Below are 17,406 nucleotides of genomic sequence, written 5' to 3'. Positions count from 1 at the left end.
CGCTTCAAAAATGTTGCATATAAATCGTATTAGCAGCGCTTTACAAAGCAAAGCTAAAGCAAAATATGAAATCAACCCTATCAAGTTTAAATATAATTAATAATTGATGATTAGTTCAATATTTTGTTCAGTAACATTTTCCACGAATTTACTATGTGAGAAATATTTTGATTTGATTTCTGTTTCATGAGTCGTTCCGTAATAGAATCCAAAATATATGTGCCCACTTATACGCTTTAATGCCTGAACTAAATGTCAAGGTCGGTGCAATTTTTATTTTATTTCACATTTTTTTTTAGACTTATCTTATTTACTTTGAGTTGTCATTAGGTTTTATGAGCTTGCAATCTTAACAGCTGATAAGACTCTCGCTTGAGCATTTTGGGGTAGTCCCAATTGCATGAGCTTTGCGGGAAAACTGAACGAGACACGTGTACATGTGTAGTTATATATACCTATATACATCTGTATCTACAGAGTCTGCTCGACCGACATTTTCCAGTTAGATGCTGACGCTGTTCCAAAAATTGTGCAGCTCGGCAAGCTTGAGGAAACTTGGAAGTGGACGCTGCTCGGTCATGCATCAAGCTCTTACAGCTTGCTGGCTGGCTGGGTGGCTGCAGTTGTTTATGCCGAGTGCATACTGTGACGTGAATTGCATACGAAGTGCAGTCCATGCAAACGGAAGCTGCGCCAACAATTGGACACAGTCGCCCAGCCGCACAGTGGTTCGCATATTTGCAGGCAACTATTTAGCATAACAAACAAATAAGAATTTTTATTGTATTGGCAACTTAAAAAAGGCGTACAGCCAAAATTAAAAAAAAAAAAACAAATAATATAAAACAAAGAAACAGCCAGCAAGAAGAAGAAAAAACATTACCAAGTTTTAAATATCAAAACATTGAGACATCATCAGCGGCATTTTAATGGCTCGATAAGTCGTTTCTCTCTCTCTATCTCTCCCGCTTCACAATTAACATTTTATCAATAGAGCCTCCCAAAACGTAGCGCTCGTTCCATTAAAACGGGCCGGAATTAAACCCAATTGGAATTACAAACACGCAGCGCGCCAATTGTTCAACGCGTGCACAGCCAAAAGCGAATAAACCAAAAACAACAAAATAAAATTAAAATTATAGAGCCCACAAGATGTTGATATAACTATAGATAAACAACTGTGTATCTACATATATATATAGTATATATATAGGTAAAATGTAAATGACTTAAATAAAACCGAAGCTGAAATCGAAAGAATTTTAAAAACGAATGCGACACAAATGCATTTGTAATTTGTTTTCGAGTTGTATATATAGTTCATATATATATATATATATATATTTCAATTTATTGATACGTATGTATTTAACATACAAGATAGGATATAGGCATTTGCATTTAGTTATAATTATCGATATAGGCGTTCACACACGTTTTATGCACAGTTGCTTGTGACAGAAGCTTCGTTAGATTTGCAAATTTGATTAATTGTATATATGTATATATAAAGAATATGTTCTAAATTATTGCACTATAGCTTGAACATTAGCTCTTAAACTAACTAACTAACTAACTACTTATTGTGTAAGCAAATGTGTCAAAGCATATTTATAGTTTGTATAAATAGACAATAAACAAATTCCCTATGCAAAGGCACATACGAACACCCACACACACGCACACACACACACACTAATCGATGGCTGTCTATAGTGGTGTGCATGTGTGTGTGCCTGGATGTGTTGTGCTTACCCGCTAGCGTACAATCACAGCACACAAATTACACGATTCTCATTAAATCATAACAGAAACGAACTTAACATTTGGCGTCGTTGCATTTTTTTTGTCTTCTTATTGTCGCCTAGATGCGACTGCAGAAGTTGTAAAGCAATTGTTTATCCTCGAAGTGATAAACATTGTTGATGTGTCGCAGTACACGACCGTCGACAAGATGTCGTGCATAATGCACAGCCTCCATGCGATCCTTGGACAGGCCCACCTCAATGAGCCAGCTAACAAATTCGCTGCCATAGAAAACTTTGCGGTAGACACGGATGCGCCACCTATTGGGAAGTAGCAGAAATTGTATAAGCATAAACAAGAAACAAAACTAAAAACTCACCTTCTATCCTTGGCAATATCCTTTTTGCAGTTCTCCAAGTGATGATTGCGAAATTGTTCGCAGATTTGTTTCGTCTCCGGCCGTACATTTGACCAGTGAGGTAGACTGACGACATTGGCGCCATACCTAAAATGGGATAACAGCAATAAAATCAATCCTGATTTAATTTTTAACGGAATACTAACCATAGTTTACGCCAGAACTTGATCAGCGGCATTAGCAGCTCGCCTGTATCGCTTATAAACACAGCCAGCACAATCAAACCTTGGCCAAAGTTGAGGAACGCATCAAGAAAACTTAGCTCCAAATAGATGCCCGACATCCCCTCCATGACCAGCGTCCAAATGGACACAGCCAGACCGACAAACATGGAGCACAGTAATATGATCAACAGAATAGTATGCTTCAGTGTCTGATGCTCATCGCAATCGCTCGTATGCTCCAACGGCTCCAGACCACTGCGCGTCTGCTCCTCATAACGTTCTATGATATTCTGACAGCTCTGACGCGAGGTGCTTGGACCGCAGTTGTAAGCGCTGCTGCACATATGGCTGCAATAAGAGAACTGGTTAATTATCAACTCTTACACAGAGTAACCCTATGCCTACGCTTCTGCTGCCGGAGCACTATCGATCTTATCCAAATCCTTCATCACGTTGCGGTGTCTGCTGCGATTTAGCAGATCCTCTATATCCATGACCACCGTGGATGTGGTTGTGGGCGTCGTCGCCGTCGAGGACGAGCAGCAATTGCCATTGCCTGAGCCGCAGCCACCATTGGCCATGGTTTCGGGCACCACAGTGGTGGTGATCATTTCATCATCATCGGACGAGGAGGAATACGAGGTTGTGCGCAAGCTCTGCCTCAGAGGCGAAGGATCGGCATTGGCCAGCAAATTGGCTGTTGATACAGTTGAATGCAAATCTGATGCTGTAGAGGTTGAAGATAATTAAGTCTCTGTAACTTATTGAAATAGCAAAAGCATACCCGAATCCGGATTGGATAACTCACGCGAATAGGTCATGTACTTTTCGTAGCGCTTCTTATAACGTTGATGCAACACGAGGCAGCCCACAGTAACTGTAAAAGTAAATACGATTAGAGTTATGGCTACGAAAATAACTTGTTTACTTCAAGTTCTTGATTCAGATTGAAAACTTTATATGCATCATTGTAAGCTTGCTTGACAAGCTGTCATAACGCGTCAAATTTGTTAATATTTCTCATCATTTTCCAATTGAGAAGAAGTCGATGAAGTTGTTACACACCTATAAAGCACATGACGAGCAGAAAGACTGCAATTGCTGCCTGTGCATTGCCATATTGAAAGCTGGGATTCTGTTTCTCACTAGGCATGGACTTGGAGTCGAAGGCAATTAGCAGACCAGAGATGAGTGCTGGCACGCCCCAGGCAAAGATGAGCTGTGCAGACATAGAGAAGTCAATGAGCGAGAGCGCAGTTAAGTTATATTCAAAGGGCTTACCATATAGGGCCACAGCTTGAGCACGAAGCAGAGACTGCGACATTGCAGAAAGAGCAGCGTTATGGCCAATATAGCTGTCCACAAGCGCGAGCTATACGTGCCTATATTGAACAAAAAGAACTGCAGGTATAAAGGCCAGCGTTCCACATGATCCAGCTTCGACCAGAGTATGACGCCAATGCAGCACATTAGCTGATAAAAGCAAAACAAAGTTGGTAAACATACAAAAGAGTTTTAAAGCTTAGCCAATTCTGCACCTGTGAGAGCACTAGGCAAGCTGTTATGCGCTGCGGCATGCGCTTGAAACGTTTCGTCACTATCAACAGCGCCAGCATCCAGCAACAGGCAGCAGCGCCTGCAACGCTGATGTCAAAGGAGAAGGCATCCAGCTCATGCAGATAGTCCAGAGGCTTTAAATTTGTCAACGATATCATCTTGGCAGAAATAAACATAAGCGGCGCTGAGATAAACGTGCACAAGACCATGCTGCGAGCGATCTATAAAAGATACATAAATGTCCATTAGATAAATGCCTAGGGGCATATGATTGTAGAGTCTAACCAGTTCCACTTCCACATTGTATTGGGTGGCAATAACAAAGGCGCCAGGCGCCGCAGGAAAGGTGCCATAGAGAAAGCCGAAGGTGCTCAGCTCTGTGGTATCATTGAAGTTCTCGCCCGCTTGAATAATGTTCACAGTTTGACGACAGACCAAAGGCAGCACCAGACTAAGGAAAGGAAGTTAACAAAGTGATTAGCAGGTTTGAGCCAACTGCTCAACTTTCTCTCTATTGCCTTACATCTTGACCAGAATAAGCACGCTGGGCAGTAGCAGACCCATGCCCATCGTTTTGCGTTCCGTTCCGCTGCCGCCGCCCACAATCTTGAGACCCAGCAAAAACAAGGCCGTGGCCGAGAAGCTCTGTCCGAACACCCGCAAGACGCTAGCCACCATTTCGGGCAGCCCTCGGGGAAAGAGGAAACCGGCTGCCACGCCCAGCAATGTCATCAGCAGCAAAGGATTGAAGAACAATGACTTGATGGTATTCCATACGAGTATCGTATGCTCGCCCAGGCAACGACGCTGCTTGCTTAGCTGCTCAGCGGGACAGGTTTCCGGGCAGAGGGGCGGATTCCGATTAACCTCCTCCTTGCTCTTAATAATCTTGCTAATCTCCAAGAGGACCAAGCCAATTGGATTGAGAATGGCTAGCGAAATGGGCGCCATGAGGTACAAATACGAAGCGTATTCCGGATGCACATCCTTATAGAGGGCCATGACTAAAAGCAAGCAGAGATTAGGACTGGCACTACTTGAGCGCTACCTATGGCTTACCTATGGGATATCCAATGGCGAAATCGTTGCTCTGCGTGCAAAATATGGCCATTAGACCGGCACGCGCATAGTTCAAAGGTCGCGCCACCAGCAAACAAATGACCAACACGGCGAAGAAGACAATCGCCTTCGATATAAGCATGGCCAGCAGAAAGGTCCAATTCACAGCTCTCCAATTGAGCTCGACGAGTGAGAGAAAGATGAGCGAAGGCAACGCAAAGGTGCCCACAAATGTGGCCAATCCCTTAGTTTCCGCATTGCTGATGATCTTAAAGCGTCCAGCTATATAGCTGCAAAGAGAAAGGAAACAAGAGATTATCAGTGATGATGTGTATTCATATATAAAGATTTTGAGATATGATAGATATAGGATAGATTATGTGGATGTGGAGTAGACAAGTATGGCAGTCTGACAAGTTGGCCGTGCCTGACTAGCTAATACCCTGTCGCAGCTGTTATCATTTCAGGTTTCCTCTCCACACATTTTTCCATATTTTTGTGCTAAGCGCAACTAGATTTCTAATAGTTTAGGCTCTAGATGCATAGCCTTAATCAAAAATAAATTACGTAGGCTCAGTTGATTCTTGATATTGTGAAATTCATTTTAATTGAGGAGACAACCAAAGTATTCCAACTAAGTATTTTCATAGCCTACAAATCAAATTTGATATTTCTAGCATTTTGATATTCATATTAAGCTTAAAAACCAAGTCAATATTATCGATATTTATCGATGCTAAGTAGATCGGTTACAAGAATATATATCTCCAATTTCAAGTATCTTTTGTGGTTTACGACAACGCTGCGATCATACGAAGAGGCAGAGAAGCGCAGATAGACTGGATCGCCTAGACTAGATCATTTAACATGCAGTCGATCAACAATTAGTAGAGTAGAGTAGACTCGAGTAGAGTAGAGTAGAATAGAGCAGAGTCGAGTAGAGTAGAGAAGAGAAGAGTAGTATGCTATGCCTATACTCAATATATTTGTATGTGGATACATATGTAGAGTGGAAAACAGAGAAAGAAGTTAAAGCTTAGATTAGGCCACACCTCTTTAGCAATACGAAATATGCGTGCCGTTAAATATATAAACATATATATTTATACGGAACTCGCAAACATTTACATATATAAGCAAGCTAACATGCAACAGAGTCAACACAATTAAAAATAATAATAAAACAAAAAGCCTAAAGACCAGTTTTGCATTTCAAAATCTTGTGAATGTTGCATTCGATTTGTTCCGCCCAAAAGAAATCCCATATTATATATAATATATATATAAAGGCATATAAAACTGGAGTACTTCCCCAGACAACAAAAATAAATAAATAAAATTTAAAACCTGAGCTACTTCGCTGACCTCAACAACAATAACAAATGTTTGCTTAGTGCGTGATTGCGATTTATAACAGCTTGGAATGTTTCCCTTGTTGTCTGCTTGATTTATATATACATATGTATCTGCGCCTTTTACCTGTCTCACCTGTGCTGGAAGACAGAACTTTCTGCGCTGTAATCAGCAAAGAAATGAGTAAACAAAACGACATTTACTGTTAATCAATTTGTTAAAATTAACAGCGACAGTTGCATAAATATTTTTTTTTACTATTTCGTATCTTATATATATATAATATAATATAATATAAGCACTTTAAGGCAAGCTATAATGTTGTACAATAAACACAGCTGTTCTGAAACAAGAAGTGCTGTAGAAATTGTGTACGTGAAGGTCGGCTTAAGAATAAATTGGTAAGCCTATACAGTAGAGCCTCCCTTGAATGTACAGCTCGCAATTTCTTTTCTATTTGTAAAATATATATATTATATGTAGGCATATAAGGTAACGCTCTAAAAAAAAATCTAAATATATATTATATATTTTTGTATAAACTTCCATATTTTAGGAAATTTAATGAATATTTTTTAGTTTATACAAAAATAAATATATAATATATTCCGATTTTTTAGGGGGTTACCTTATATGCCTACACATATAATTTTCCATAATCTCTTTTAGATATTCTTCAATTTCCAGTTTACTATAATATATATAATATATACGGGGCAATCATTAAGTTCAGAAGGTATCTTAGACATTGAAAGGTATCTAATATTAAACTAACCAATATACCCTATTCAACCAATTAACAATGGGTATCTAGAGCTTGTAACTTAATGTCATATTATTTGCTAAAATAAACATCATCTGAAATTAAATTACTTTCTGTTCCAATTTATAGATGCTATGTTCGTTCCATCAGAAGTTTTTCATGTTTTGGAAGAACTTTTCTCATAACAGTTGTGCGTTGTTTGTTGTTGTTTGTCATTGTTCTTATTGTTTGCTGTTGTTTGTCATTGTGTTGTTCGTTTATTGGCCGAACAAACATACATTAAATTGTGTTTGCAAGTCGAATTTCAAATGCGCTCTAGAGCTGAAAAGTTGGGGATCAAAAGTTCATTAGAGCTTCGCTTATTTGCAATAATCTTTAGTTTACAGCAAATAAAACTGAACTCAATTTTTGAAGAAGAGCATGTGATCTGTGGGCAAGTCACATGGCTCGTTTCTAGATAAAAAATAAGCTGACTAATGGAGAAACTATCTGAGCCAGAAATGGGTCATTTAGCATTCTTGCTCTACTTTAGTTGAACCTACAGCAGCTGTTCAGATGATAACTTTGGCTCTGCGAACTAGACAAAATATTTCCCCTTTTAAGTGCTTCAGGTATTTCCATGGCAGCCTCACTTAAAAACTATTATTATTCATTAATTCACATAGATATATATTTATTAGCTGAGATCGTAAGCTGAACAATTAGTTAACATTGCATAATTATATGACTGTTATTTAAACTAAAGCAATTAAAGCTCAAATATAAATTTATGTTACGTTTGGATCTGTCAATATTATAAAATAGAATTTCTTACTATTAGTATTGTTGTTGTTGTTGCTGTTTAATTGCTGAAACAGTTGCAGCTACGACGTACCGAATTGCTGTTCGTAAGACGTTCGCGTGCATCATCTATCTATCAGCATTTAAAACAGCTTAGCATGCATCTAAGCTAGCGCACTTACATTGTAAATATTATCATAAGTACAGTGGGCACACGAAATGACGGCAATACTAGAGTACAAGAGTGGGAGCGCATTGACGTTTTTTTATATATAGCATAATCATATAAGAGTACTTTCAATTTATCAATTATTATTCATTTGTCATTGTTCATTATTCATTACTCATTACTCATTAGTCATTAGTCATTAGTCATTAGTCATTAGTCATTAGTCCTTAGTCATTAGTCATTAGTCATTAGTCATTAGTCATTAGTCATTAGTCATTAGTCATTAGTCATTAGTCATTAGTCATTAGTCATTAGTCATTAGTCATTAGTCATTAGTCATTAGTCATTAGTCATTAGTCATTAGTCATTAGTCATTAGTCATTAGTCATTAGTCATTAGTCATTAGTCATTAGTCATTGTTAATTATTAATTGTTTATTATTAATTTTATATATATTTGTATTTATATACAAATATTTACTTTATTTGCATTCCTCCCAATTATTGATAACAAGAGCTTTGATTTCATTACAAATAATCAGCTAAATTAAATAAGAAAGCAAAGCCAAGACAAAGACAAAAACATAAACATACTTTCTATTATCAGTCTGGCAAATATGTGTATCTCTTCCAAAGTATTTCTTATCTGTAAGAGCCAACATTTAATTAGAATCAAGAGTATATATATATATATATGCTATTACATAACTTCTGGAATCACACAAGAACAGCTGAGTAGAGATAATTCAATTGACTATGCAGTTGGTTACCACTGTATCTGCACATGTATGCATACAAATAATTAAAGCAAATGTATGCATGTATAGGCTATATAGTAGTAGAAGTAGTATATGAACAATACGTAATTGCATTGTCAGTCGATTTTCGATTGTATAATTGTTAGACGATTGCAGCAATCGATTTTGATCGATTTTGTTTACAGCCAACATTGCAAGGTCAATTGTAATTGTCTATATATATACCTGTAGATATGTATAAATAACAATATTAACTTATATACAATTTATTTGTTTATCGCACTCTCTAAACGTTTTACTTTCGCTTATTGTAATTTACTAATTGAAAGCAAATATTTTGAAGCCGCCTTTGGCATAGCACGAAATTTAAACTATTGTTGTTGCTATTTTTTAATTGCGGTTGATTTGCATAAGCCTATAATTTAGATTGTTTTTGAATAGTTGATAGTAATTTGAAACGCTTCACGCTTCTGTGCTCCAAAAAATTTGAAACGATTTATGACCCACTTTTTATAAAGACGAGTGACACTTAAGTCTTGTAAAAAAAACTAGCTAATAATTATAAATTAATCAGGATACAAAAATGTAGGTTTATTTACACTGTAAACAATAATCAATATGCAATTCCAGTTGCTGATTCATTTTATGTATTAACTATGCAAGGGAGGGGAATATTCCCATGCCTTAAGCCAACGACCTGCATGACTAAGGGGAAATATGCTGCATAAATAAAGCAAGGTTTAAAAAAACCCACAGAAAATATGAATTTTAATAATAATAAAGAATGTGAATAGAGACACTTATAAGGATATATATATTTATTTCGAATTAAATATATGTTTAAGCAAGCCAATTTAATCCAATTTTGTATGCAGTTTGTCCATGAAGCTTGGAGCTTCTCTTAAAATACAATACAAAGCTTTTAGCGCGTATCTAAAAAAGAAAACAAAATCGAAGAGAGAAAGCCCATGCATTAGAGCACATTTCTAACGGTAACTAAAAGAGAAGTACAAAATAATTGACAGTGGAAATAAACACAACTTTTAGATGACAAACAAATTTAAAGTTTTTGAGTATTTATGTAAGCAAAAATGCATTACAAACTAATTTAAATAATACAATTTTTCCTAGCCAAACTTACTTAAGCAGTAAAAACACTAAGTTAAGATACTGTAAATATCACTCTTATTGCTGTTAAATCAAGGAAATTCAAAAATTGGAATACATGATTCGGAACCGGTCATTGAACGAGCGCGTGACAAACCAGATCACAATTTTGAACTGCACAAACTAACACGTACAACAAAACAACAACAATTACTGCTAATGAATGGAAAGCAAAGCACCCACGCAAGAGTCAGTCAAGGTTCAAGGTGCACAGTTTTTTGTAAATGTCAGCGAAGTGTGCGTGGGTCATTGGTATTAGCCCGACTTACCCGCATATAATAATGCCAAAACATTGCACCAAAGCCGGATAGAAGTTGTCCATGGAGACGCCATCCTCGACGCGTGGCGTAGCAGTGCTGCCGCTGCCGCTGTCGACGTCGCTGTTGACCAAAGCAGCCTCTGTGGCCTCTGCAACGCTATCCCTTAATGCTTTATAATACATGGAGCTATCCATAATGCTGCTGGCAAATTTGTTCACTGGCTTACAACAGCTTGCAACATGGTTGAATAGGGGTGGCAGGTCACTTGAACCGACTGACGCAGCGGCTGTGACGTCAATGGAACCCGCACGCTATGCGACGCCTGGGGCTGTGCAAATATTGAATTTTCACAAAATTGAATTAACAACAATACTAATACACACACAAACACACACATATATATAGCATATGAGACAATTATTTTATAACGCAAATCACTGCGTTCTTGTGGTTTATCTAGTATATATCATATAATTAGCACAATTTTCAGCTTTCATTTTTACGCGGTTACAAAAAATTAACGTATCTATCGGACTGCTGCACTTCTCGCATATTCAATGCATTTTTCATTTCATCCCCTACACTCCACAAACTTCGCTTACAGAATATAATACTGGAAGCTGCGGCAATCTGCTTTTATAGTAAAATTGTCTCGCAATATGTTCGCTCAAACAACTCACATCGCTGAACGAACCAGCCAACTCGTTTTGCTCATTTGGTTCATATAAGTTTGAGCTGTGTTGCACGTTATTTTTTGATTTTTGTTTTCCTTGTGTAAATTGTAGTCCCATGTCTTTGTGGTTGTAATGGACTTTTCTAAGGTATAAAATCAAGTATATAATGTGTTATTCTATTGCGAAATACAAATTTTTACATATCTGTTTTTAGTTGAACAACAATGCACATCTCTATCAAATAGCTGTTACCTCCACCTAGCGATCACAATGGATCCCAATCGATATTTAAAACTATGTGCTTAACAAGTGGTTGTATATCATACTTATATCAAATGGTTTTGTTAATTTAAATATATAAAGATGTAGTTTGCAATAAGAAATAGCTATAGATTCAACTACTCGAAGAAGGGATGGCTATTTGACAAGAAATATATAAATTCTGCTAGTACTTTAATGCTTACCAGGGCTACCGATAGTTTTTTGCATTCGATGTATAAATATCGATAGCCATATACTCAGCTGTTTATTACTTAAAAAAGAAGAAGACAAATTAGTCATCAAACAAAATTCGACGCAAATTTGTTAAAATTTATTAAATTAGTTTTAAAAGCTTACGCAAAGCACAAAATGAATCGACTTTTTGGACGTGGAAAACCCAAGGAGCCCGGACCAAGTCTAAATGACTGCATTACGGGGGTAAGTAACTGTGTAACTGTAAATATGAGTCCTAATCAGCGTTTTCTTTGTAGGTGGATGCTCGGGCTGCAAATATTGAGGAGAAGATTGCGAAATTGGAGACGGAGCTGCGTAAATATCGTGAGCAAATGAGCAAAATGCGTGAATCCCCTGCAAAGAACTCGGTTAAGCAAAGAGCGCTGCGTGTGCTCAAACAAAAGAAGGCGTAAGAGCTAATAAGCTAGAAGGCTGGACCATTAGTTAACGCTATTTTATCTTTGTTTATTTTAGCTACGAGCAACAAGCTGAATCTCTGCGAAATCAATCGTTCAATATGGAACAGGCCAACTATGCCGCCCAATCGCTCAAGGATACTCAAGCCACAGTGGCCGCCATGAAGGATGGTGTGAAGCAGATGAAGACGGAATATAAGAAAATTAATATTGATCAAATTGAGGACATGCATGACGATATGGCAGATATGCTTGAGCAGGCCGACGAGGTGCAGGAGGCCATGGGACGCACCTACGGCATGCCCGAAGTGGACGATGATGACCTACAGGCAGAGCTTGATGCATTGGGCGACGAAATGGCTTTGGACGATGATTCCAGCTACTTGGATGACGTTGTCAAGGCGCCCGAAGCCCCAGACAGAGAACCAGGCGCTGATAGCATTAAGCCGGGCAAGGTAAAAATAAATCACAAAAATTGTTTAGCAAACTTAATACTAATTTAAATATATTTTACTTTGCAGAGCACCATTGAAACGGATGAATTTGGTCTGCCTAAGATTCCAACCTCCTTGAAGACAACATAAAAAGTTGTTTTCCATATACATATATATATGTTCATATTAAAGTTTAGAGGAAAAAAGAAAAAACGCTTCGTTTCCATTTTCAGTTATAAATAACAAAAATCGTTTACGTTTATTTACACAATGCTTTATATATATTTTGTATGCATTTCCGTTATACTTTGAAAGTAAGCCTAATAAAAGGATTTCTACACGAACGCGCTCTTTTATTGCGGTCTCTTAACGTCGCATTGCATTTACTATAGACACAGTCTCTCTTAAATGAACAAAAAGTCAAACCGTTCACTCTCTTGCGGACTGTCTCTCCCTCTCTCATTCACACGCATACGCTTAGCGAGCGTGCTCACATACACCAGCACAGCGACGTGCATGAAGGTAACTGAGCTTTGAAGTTCAGAGCATGAACTTGAGCGGCCGCGCGCGTGTCTCTGCCGCTGTGAATGTTTTCGTATACATGTATGTATATGTTTGTGTGTCTCATTGCACTGCTGTGTGCAAAAATAACGCGTTCGCTTGCGTTTAGTCTTCATCTGACTGCTGTAACGGACGGTCGCAAAATTTCGAACTGAGCAACACAGTCGATCATAGCAGCAGCAGCAACAGCTACTAATCTGAAAAACCTTCGCTTACCCAAAAGAAATCACAGCAAACGCAAATTCAAAAACAAAAATTGTAATTATAATTGCCACGCCCCCGCGGACAATCGAATCCTCGTAATGAAGTGCATCGAAATGCGTTACAAGTGAAACAACCAATCTGTGTCTATCGCATATAGTGCGTGTGCGCGCGAGTGTGTGTGTGCGTGTGTGTGTTAAGGCTGATTCTGATACTGAATCAGCATTAGTATCTGCTGCATTCACTGCCAAAATGCCAAGCAAATAGAGAATTGGCAAAAGTCTTGTATAATTGTATTTTGACCCACCCACCACCCAACCACCCAACCAACCAGCCAACCAGCAACAACAACAGGGGCGATCCCTCACAGTGCCTAAAAGTGTTTCTGTTGTTGTTGTTAATGTAGATTTTAAATACACAAAATATACGCAATATTTACAATCGTTTCAATGCAAATATTTGCCCAGCAGCCATTTTTAGCTGCGAAGTAAAGTGCAACTGTTTTTTATCAAACTAAAAACTGAAGCAACGGTAAACATAATGGATATACGCCAAATTGGATTACTACTACTGCAAATGGTGAGTGACTGAAGACATTGCGCATACGCAGCGTGCAACGATCTAGAATTTACTCAACTAAACGAAAACAGAGTTGCATTTGCGATTAATTGCGAGAGTTGCAGTCGAGCTAGAGAGGAAGAGTGTCAGAGAGTGAAAGATGGGGGAGGGCAGGAGATTTGGGGTGGCTCTTGTGAACAAGTGCAAAAATGCAGGAAGCAAATCGCAATAGACAAACGAAAAAAAGCTTTCTATGCTCACATTTCGTCATCTCATCTGTGTGTATATGTAACTGTGTGCATGAAAGTTCAGGAAAAAATATCGGCAAATGCTAATTCATATATGTATGTATACGTGTGTGTGTGTATCTATGTGCATAAGAGTGCAACTATGAATGGAATGAGTCAACTAACCTAAAGAAAACGAAGAAGGAGAAACGCATTGGGATATTATTAACAAATATCCCTCACTATTTCGGCTATTGTTTGAAAGGAAATTTAGTTTATTAGGATATGAGCAAATCGCTTTAAGGGAAATGTAAAATTTAAGAGTGGGAAATTGCCTTTAAGACAATTCTAATTCCCGTAATTTCATAAAAATGAAAGTAATTTAGATAATGCTCAGTTCTCAGTTCTTTTAACGATGATTCATTGCTTTTTTCGTTTTTCGAAAATGTTGCAATATGTTCACGTATATGTGGACTATATTCTTATTCTTCTTTTTTTTCTGACTGCTGTTCAATTTGAATGTTTCTTTTCGACTGCTCGAATTACAGCTTCGGTCTTGGAGTCACAGCCAGAGCAATGTCCCACTTTTTCGGCTTCGAATATTACAATTTACCAATAATTAAAATTCGAGACAAAAGAAGCGCTATAATAAAATCTGCTAACAGCGCAAATTTTTTAGTAGCTTTTGGTTTTTGGTTTTTTATTTTTTTCTTATATTATTTATGCTTATGTCGATTAAGTTTTGTTTTTGGCCAAAAATATTGGCTATGCAAATGATGGGTGCGACCTTCGACACAGAAAGTGACGAGCCAATTAATTAATTTATCGATTTTATTATCGATCAAGCGGCTGAAACTCAGATCAAATGATCTCGAATGTTTATAGCTGTGCTGAAGATAAATTATGTTTTCGTTATTTGAGAAATAAGAAGAAATTTCTCATGCTGACCATGGCTAGCTTAAGTTAGTTTCTTCTACACAATTTATTCTAAATAAATTTGTTGCTTTCTCCTGTGTATTTTGTCATAGTACATCTTTATTCTATATACAGACTTTTATATGTATTTTATTTGCATTTATTTCCAATTTGTCACCTGCTATCGATATTAATGATAAATATCCCAATTAATGTCCCACATCTAATTCTTACATCCCCCTCACCCAGCTCCCATCAAAGTTCATCCTACTCGCGTGCAGAACGTCGCATTCGACCCACATATGAAAGAATTCACCACGAAAAAGGAATCGGCGAAAAAACACTGACCAACCTCACAATCGATGCGAACATTTATTTGCCCGCCTTCCGCAAGCAAAAACAAAAAAAAAAAACAAAAAGAAAAAAAGTAAAATCCATCAAAAATTGAAATGAGACTTGGCAAAGGGCACTGCGAGAGCTTTTTTTGCCGTTTGTTGTGATTGTGCCGATTGCCATTGGCCGATAAGGCTCGGCTGCTCCTGTTTCAACTTCGACTCTGCTGCTCTCCCGCTATACCCTCTCTTTAATCAATTAGCGCCTTAGCCTATTGCTGCTGTTGTTTTTGGTTTTGTTACTCTTCTAATGCTCTAGCATAGAAGTGAGAGCGAGTGCGATCTAAACGTTTGCAAAGGCAATGAACGCGAGCGCGCATTTTGCTTTGTCTTTGTGTGCGCGCCTATGTGTGTGTGTTCGCAAACACGCTGTTGTGAAGCTTTTGGCGTTTTCTTCCGATAACGGGCACACATACACGTGCAGTTGCGCCTGTATGTGTGCCTCGCGTCAGTTCGCGTCAGTTTTTCCTCCCCGGTGTCGCATGACCCTGGCCTGCTATTGAAGCTAGACACATTCGGAGGCCAATATAAAGCGCAACCATTCAAAATATATACTAAGCATGTTGCCGCCGATGTCGGCAACAAATGCACATGTGCACACACAAACACACATGTGCCTGACAAATGTGTGCGCCTCTCTGTGTGTGTGTGAGTGCATGCTTGTTATTGCATAGTACAAAACCTTTTTGTAATTGTAATTGTGCGCGCATTCGATACTTTTCTTATTATTGCCTGTTGTTGTTGTCGCTATGTCTAAAATGAGCTATGTATGGTAGGAGGGCGGCGATGCACTCATTGCAGCAATTGGAAAGCTGGAAGCAAGTGCAAGTGCAAGTGCAAGTGTATGTAAGTGTATGTGTATATGTACTAAAATCTAAATACAGGGAAATCTTACTAAAGCGAATATATAGGACTTTCTTTGCTATAGATCTTGATAGAATTGATTGAAGGTATAAAAGTAAACACGAATTTGTATAATTATACAATATAATACAATACTTGAATAATATTCAAGATTTGTAGTGCAAGGGAGCTTTAAGGTAAGAGTGTTATGGGAAGTAAAATAATGGGACCTAAAAAGAGCTGCAACAGTAGGGAATTGAAACAAAGGGAACTTATTAAAAGATTGGAACTAATATGTAGGGTATATAGAGAAAGAGGATCAAATTGAATCTAAAATATTGGGAATTTTAAGGAAGACAATCCATAAGGAATTTAAGGGAATGAAGATAACTTTTAAGAAGAAAGTAAAATGGAAATTCAAATGAAGTCAATTCTTAAAATGGATTTCAAGCGGTAACAAAAATAGAGGTTAATTTTTGTTAGTCGAGCCTTTACTGTATACAAAATTAAATATAAAAATTAAATAGAAATATGCATAGTTATGTACGCATGTGCAGATTTAAAGAATTTTTATGAATATTGGCATTAGCTATAATTCCTCTTTTGTTTTAAGATGAAAACCCGTTTCAAAAAGAATTGGCAGGCTCTCGAATTTCTAGAGATGATATTATACGTGATTTATGTAGATATATGTATGTTAGCTGATGTGAAACATGTGTTTGCGTTGGTCATTGAGAATTGTAGAGGTAATGCCACTTGATAGGTAATTCCCCAGCCAAACAGGTGCGACACTAGCGTTAACTTGGCTAAATTGATAAGCGTACAGCATGGCGTATACTTGATAAAGGGCAACCTTCCAAATTATTACGCATACGCAGTGTGTAAAGAATCGGGTTAGAAGCCAACGGCCTTCAAAGCTTTACGCAGATGTATACGAAAACTAGTTCTAAAATGAATGTATTTATATATATAATATAATGTGAATACATATGTGTGTGTGTGTCTATGTATGGGTGTTTGGCGAGTTATTAAAAGTCATAGCAGACGCATCAAGTTAAAGTCGTTGAGAGTCACGTTTTGGTTTTGTTGTAGGTCTGCGACCGTTAATTTTTCCATTTACAACGTTCTCTTATAGTGTTTTTATTTTGTTTGCTGCTTAAAAAGTTCACGTCCAACAACAACAAAAATATGGGGAAAAAAGAAGCGTTCGAAAAGCACATACTGCCAACTCAACGTAAAACTGCGAATCGCTTTTCAATTTTGATATCGTTTCGTTTTTTTTTTTTATGAAGCTGCTGCCCCCACTCTACAACAACAACAACACCAGTCGCAGCAGCAGCAAACTCAACATTCGGCACATTGAGGTTCAAGGTAGCAACGAAACGGCGCTCGACAAGGCCAAGTGCAAACCGTGGCGTGTCTCAAGCTCTCGGCACTTGATTATGCATGCTTTAGACACACACATCAAGATATGCGCACATTTAAATATATATATTT

At 37.7% G+C, this 17,406-nt stretch overlaps 2 protein-coding genes across 3 annotated transcripts; one reads left to right on the top strand and one right to left on the bottom strand.

Moving 5' to 3' along the window:
- Positions 1–1,350: 1,350 nt before the first annotated feature.
- On the bottom strand, positions 1,351–10,864 carry LOC111601110 (integral membrane protein GPR155). Of its 2 annotated transcripts, none has more exons than XM_023317556.2 (12): positions 10,203–10,864; positions 4,945–5,234; positions 4,409–4,889; positions 4,171–4,336; positions 3,867–4,106; positions 3,610–3,801; positions 3,394–3,547; positions 3,113–3,205; positions 2,734–3,055; positions 2,311–2,676; positions 2,126–2,251; positions 1,351–2,066 (listed from the first exon to the last, which is right to left on the bottom strand). In XM_023317556.2, exons 1-12 carry the CDS (start codon positions 10,385–10,387, stop codon positions 1,865–1,867), a joined length of 2,817 nt encoding a protein of 938 aa, XP_023173324.2. In that variant the 5' UTR covers positions 10,388–10,864; the 3' UTR covers positions 1,351–1,864. The 2 variants fall into 2 exon arrangements, with proteins under 2 accessions (XP_023173324.2, XP_023173325.2); XM_023317557.2 differs by having other exon boundaries at positions 3,137–3,205.
- A 524-nt stretch (positions 10,865–11,388) lies between these two features.
- Positions 11,389–12,439, top strand: LOC111601113 (charged multivesicular body protein 5). Its single transcript, XM_023317560.2, has 4 exons — positions 11,389–11,566; positions 11,620–11,771; positions 11,837–12,233; positions 12,300–12,439. Exons 1-4 carry the CDS (start codon positions 11,498–11,500, stop codon positions 12,360–12,362), a joined length of 681 nt encoding a protein of 226 aa, XP_023173328.1. The 5' UTR covers positions 11,389–11,497; the 3' UTR covers positions 12,363–12,439.
- Positions 12,440–17,406: the final 4,967 nt, after the last annotated feature.

The sequence above is a fragment of the Drosophila hydei genome, unplaced genomic scaffold (assembly GCF_003285905.1).
Source record: "Drosophila hydei strain 15085-1641.00,03,60 unplaced genomic scaffold, DhydRS2 tig00008135-arrow-pilon, whole genome shotgun sequence".
NCBI lineage: Eukaryota > Metazoa > Arthropoda > Insecta > Diptera > Drosophilidae > Drosophila > Drosophila hydei.
The sequence above is the reverse complement of the archived record's forward strand: the minus strand, read 5'-3'. Positions and strand labels throughout refer to the sequence as shown.

Coding starts and splice junctions, on each gene's coding strand:
- LOC111601110 (XM_023317556.2), bottom strand. CDS start 10,387: ATGGATAGCTCCATGTATTATAAAGCATTAAGGGATAGCGTTGCAGAG. Junction 3,056..3,112: donor GTTATCCAATCCGGATTCGG/GTATGCTTTTGC, acceptor CAACCTCTACAG/CATCAGATTTGCATTCAACT. Junction 2,252..2,310: donor AAGTTCTGGCGTAAACTATG/GTTAGTATTCCG, acceptor ATCCCATTTTAG/GTATGGCGCCAATGTCGTCA.
- LOC111601113 (XM_023317560.2), top strand. CDS start 11,498: ATGAATCGACTTTTTGGACGTGGAAAACCCAAGGAGCCCGGACCAAGT. Junction 11,567..11,619: donor TAAATGACTGCATTACGGGG/GTAAGTAACTGT, acceptor TTTTCTTTGTAG/GTGGATGCTCGGGCTGCAAA. Junction 11,772..11,836: donor GTGCTCAAACAAAAGAAGGC/GTAAGAGCTAAT, acceptor TGTTTATTTTAG/CTACGAGCAACAAGCTGAAT.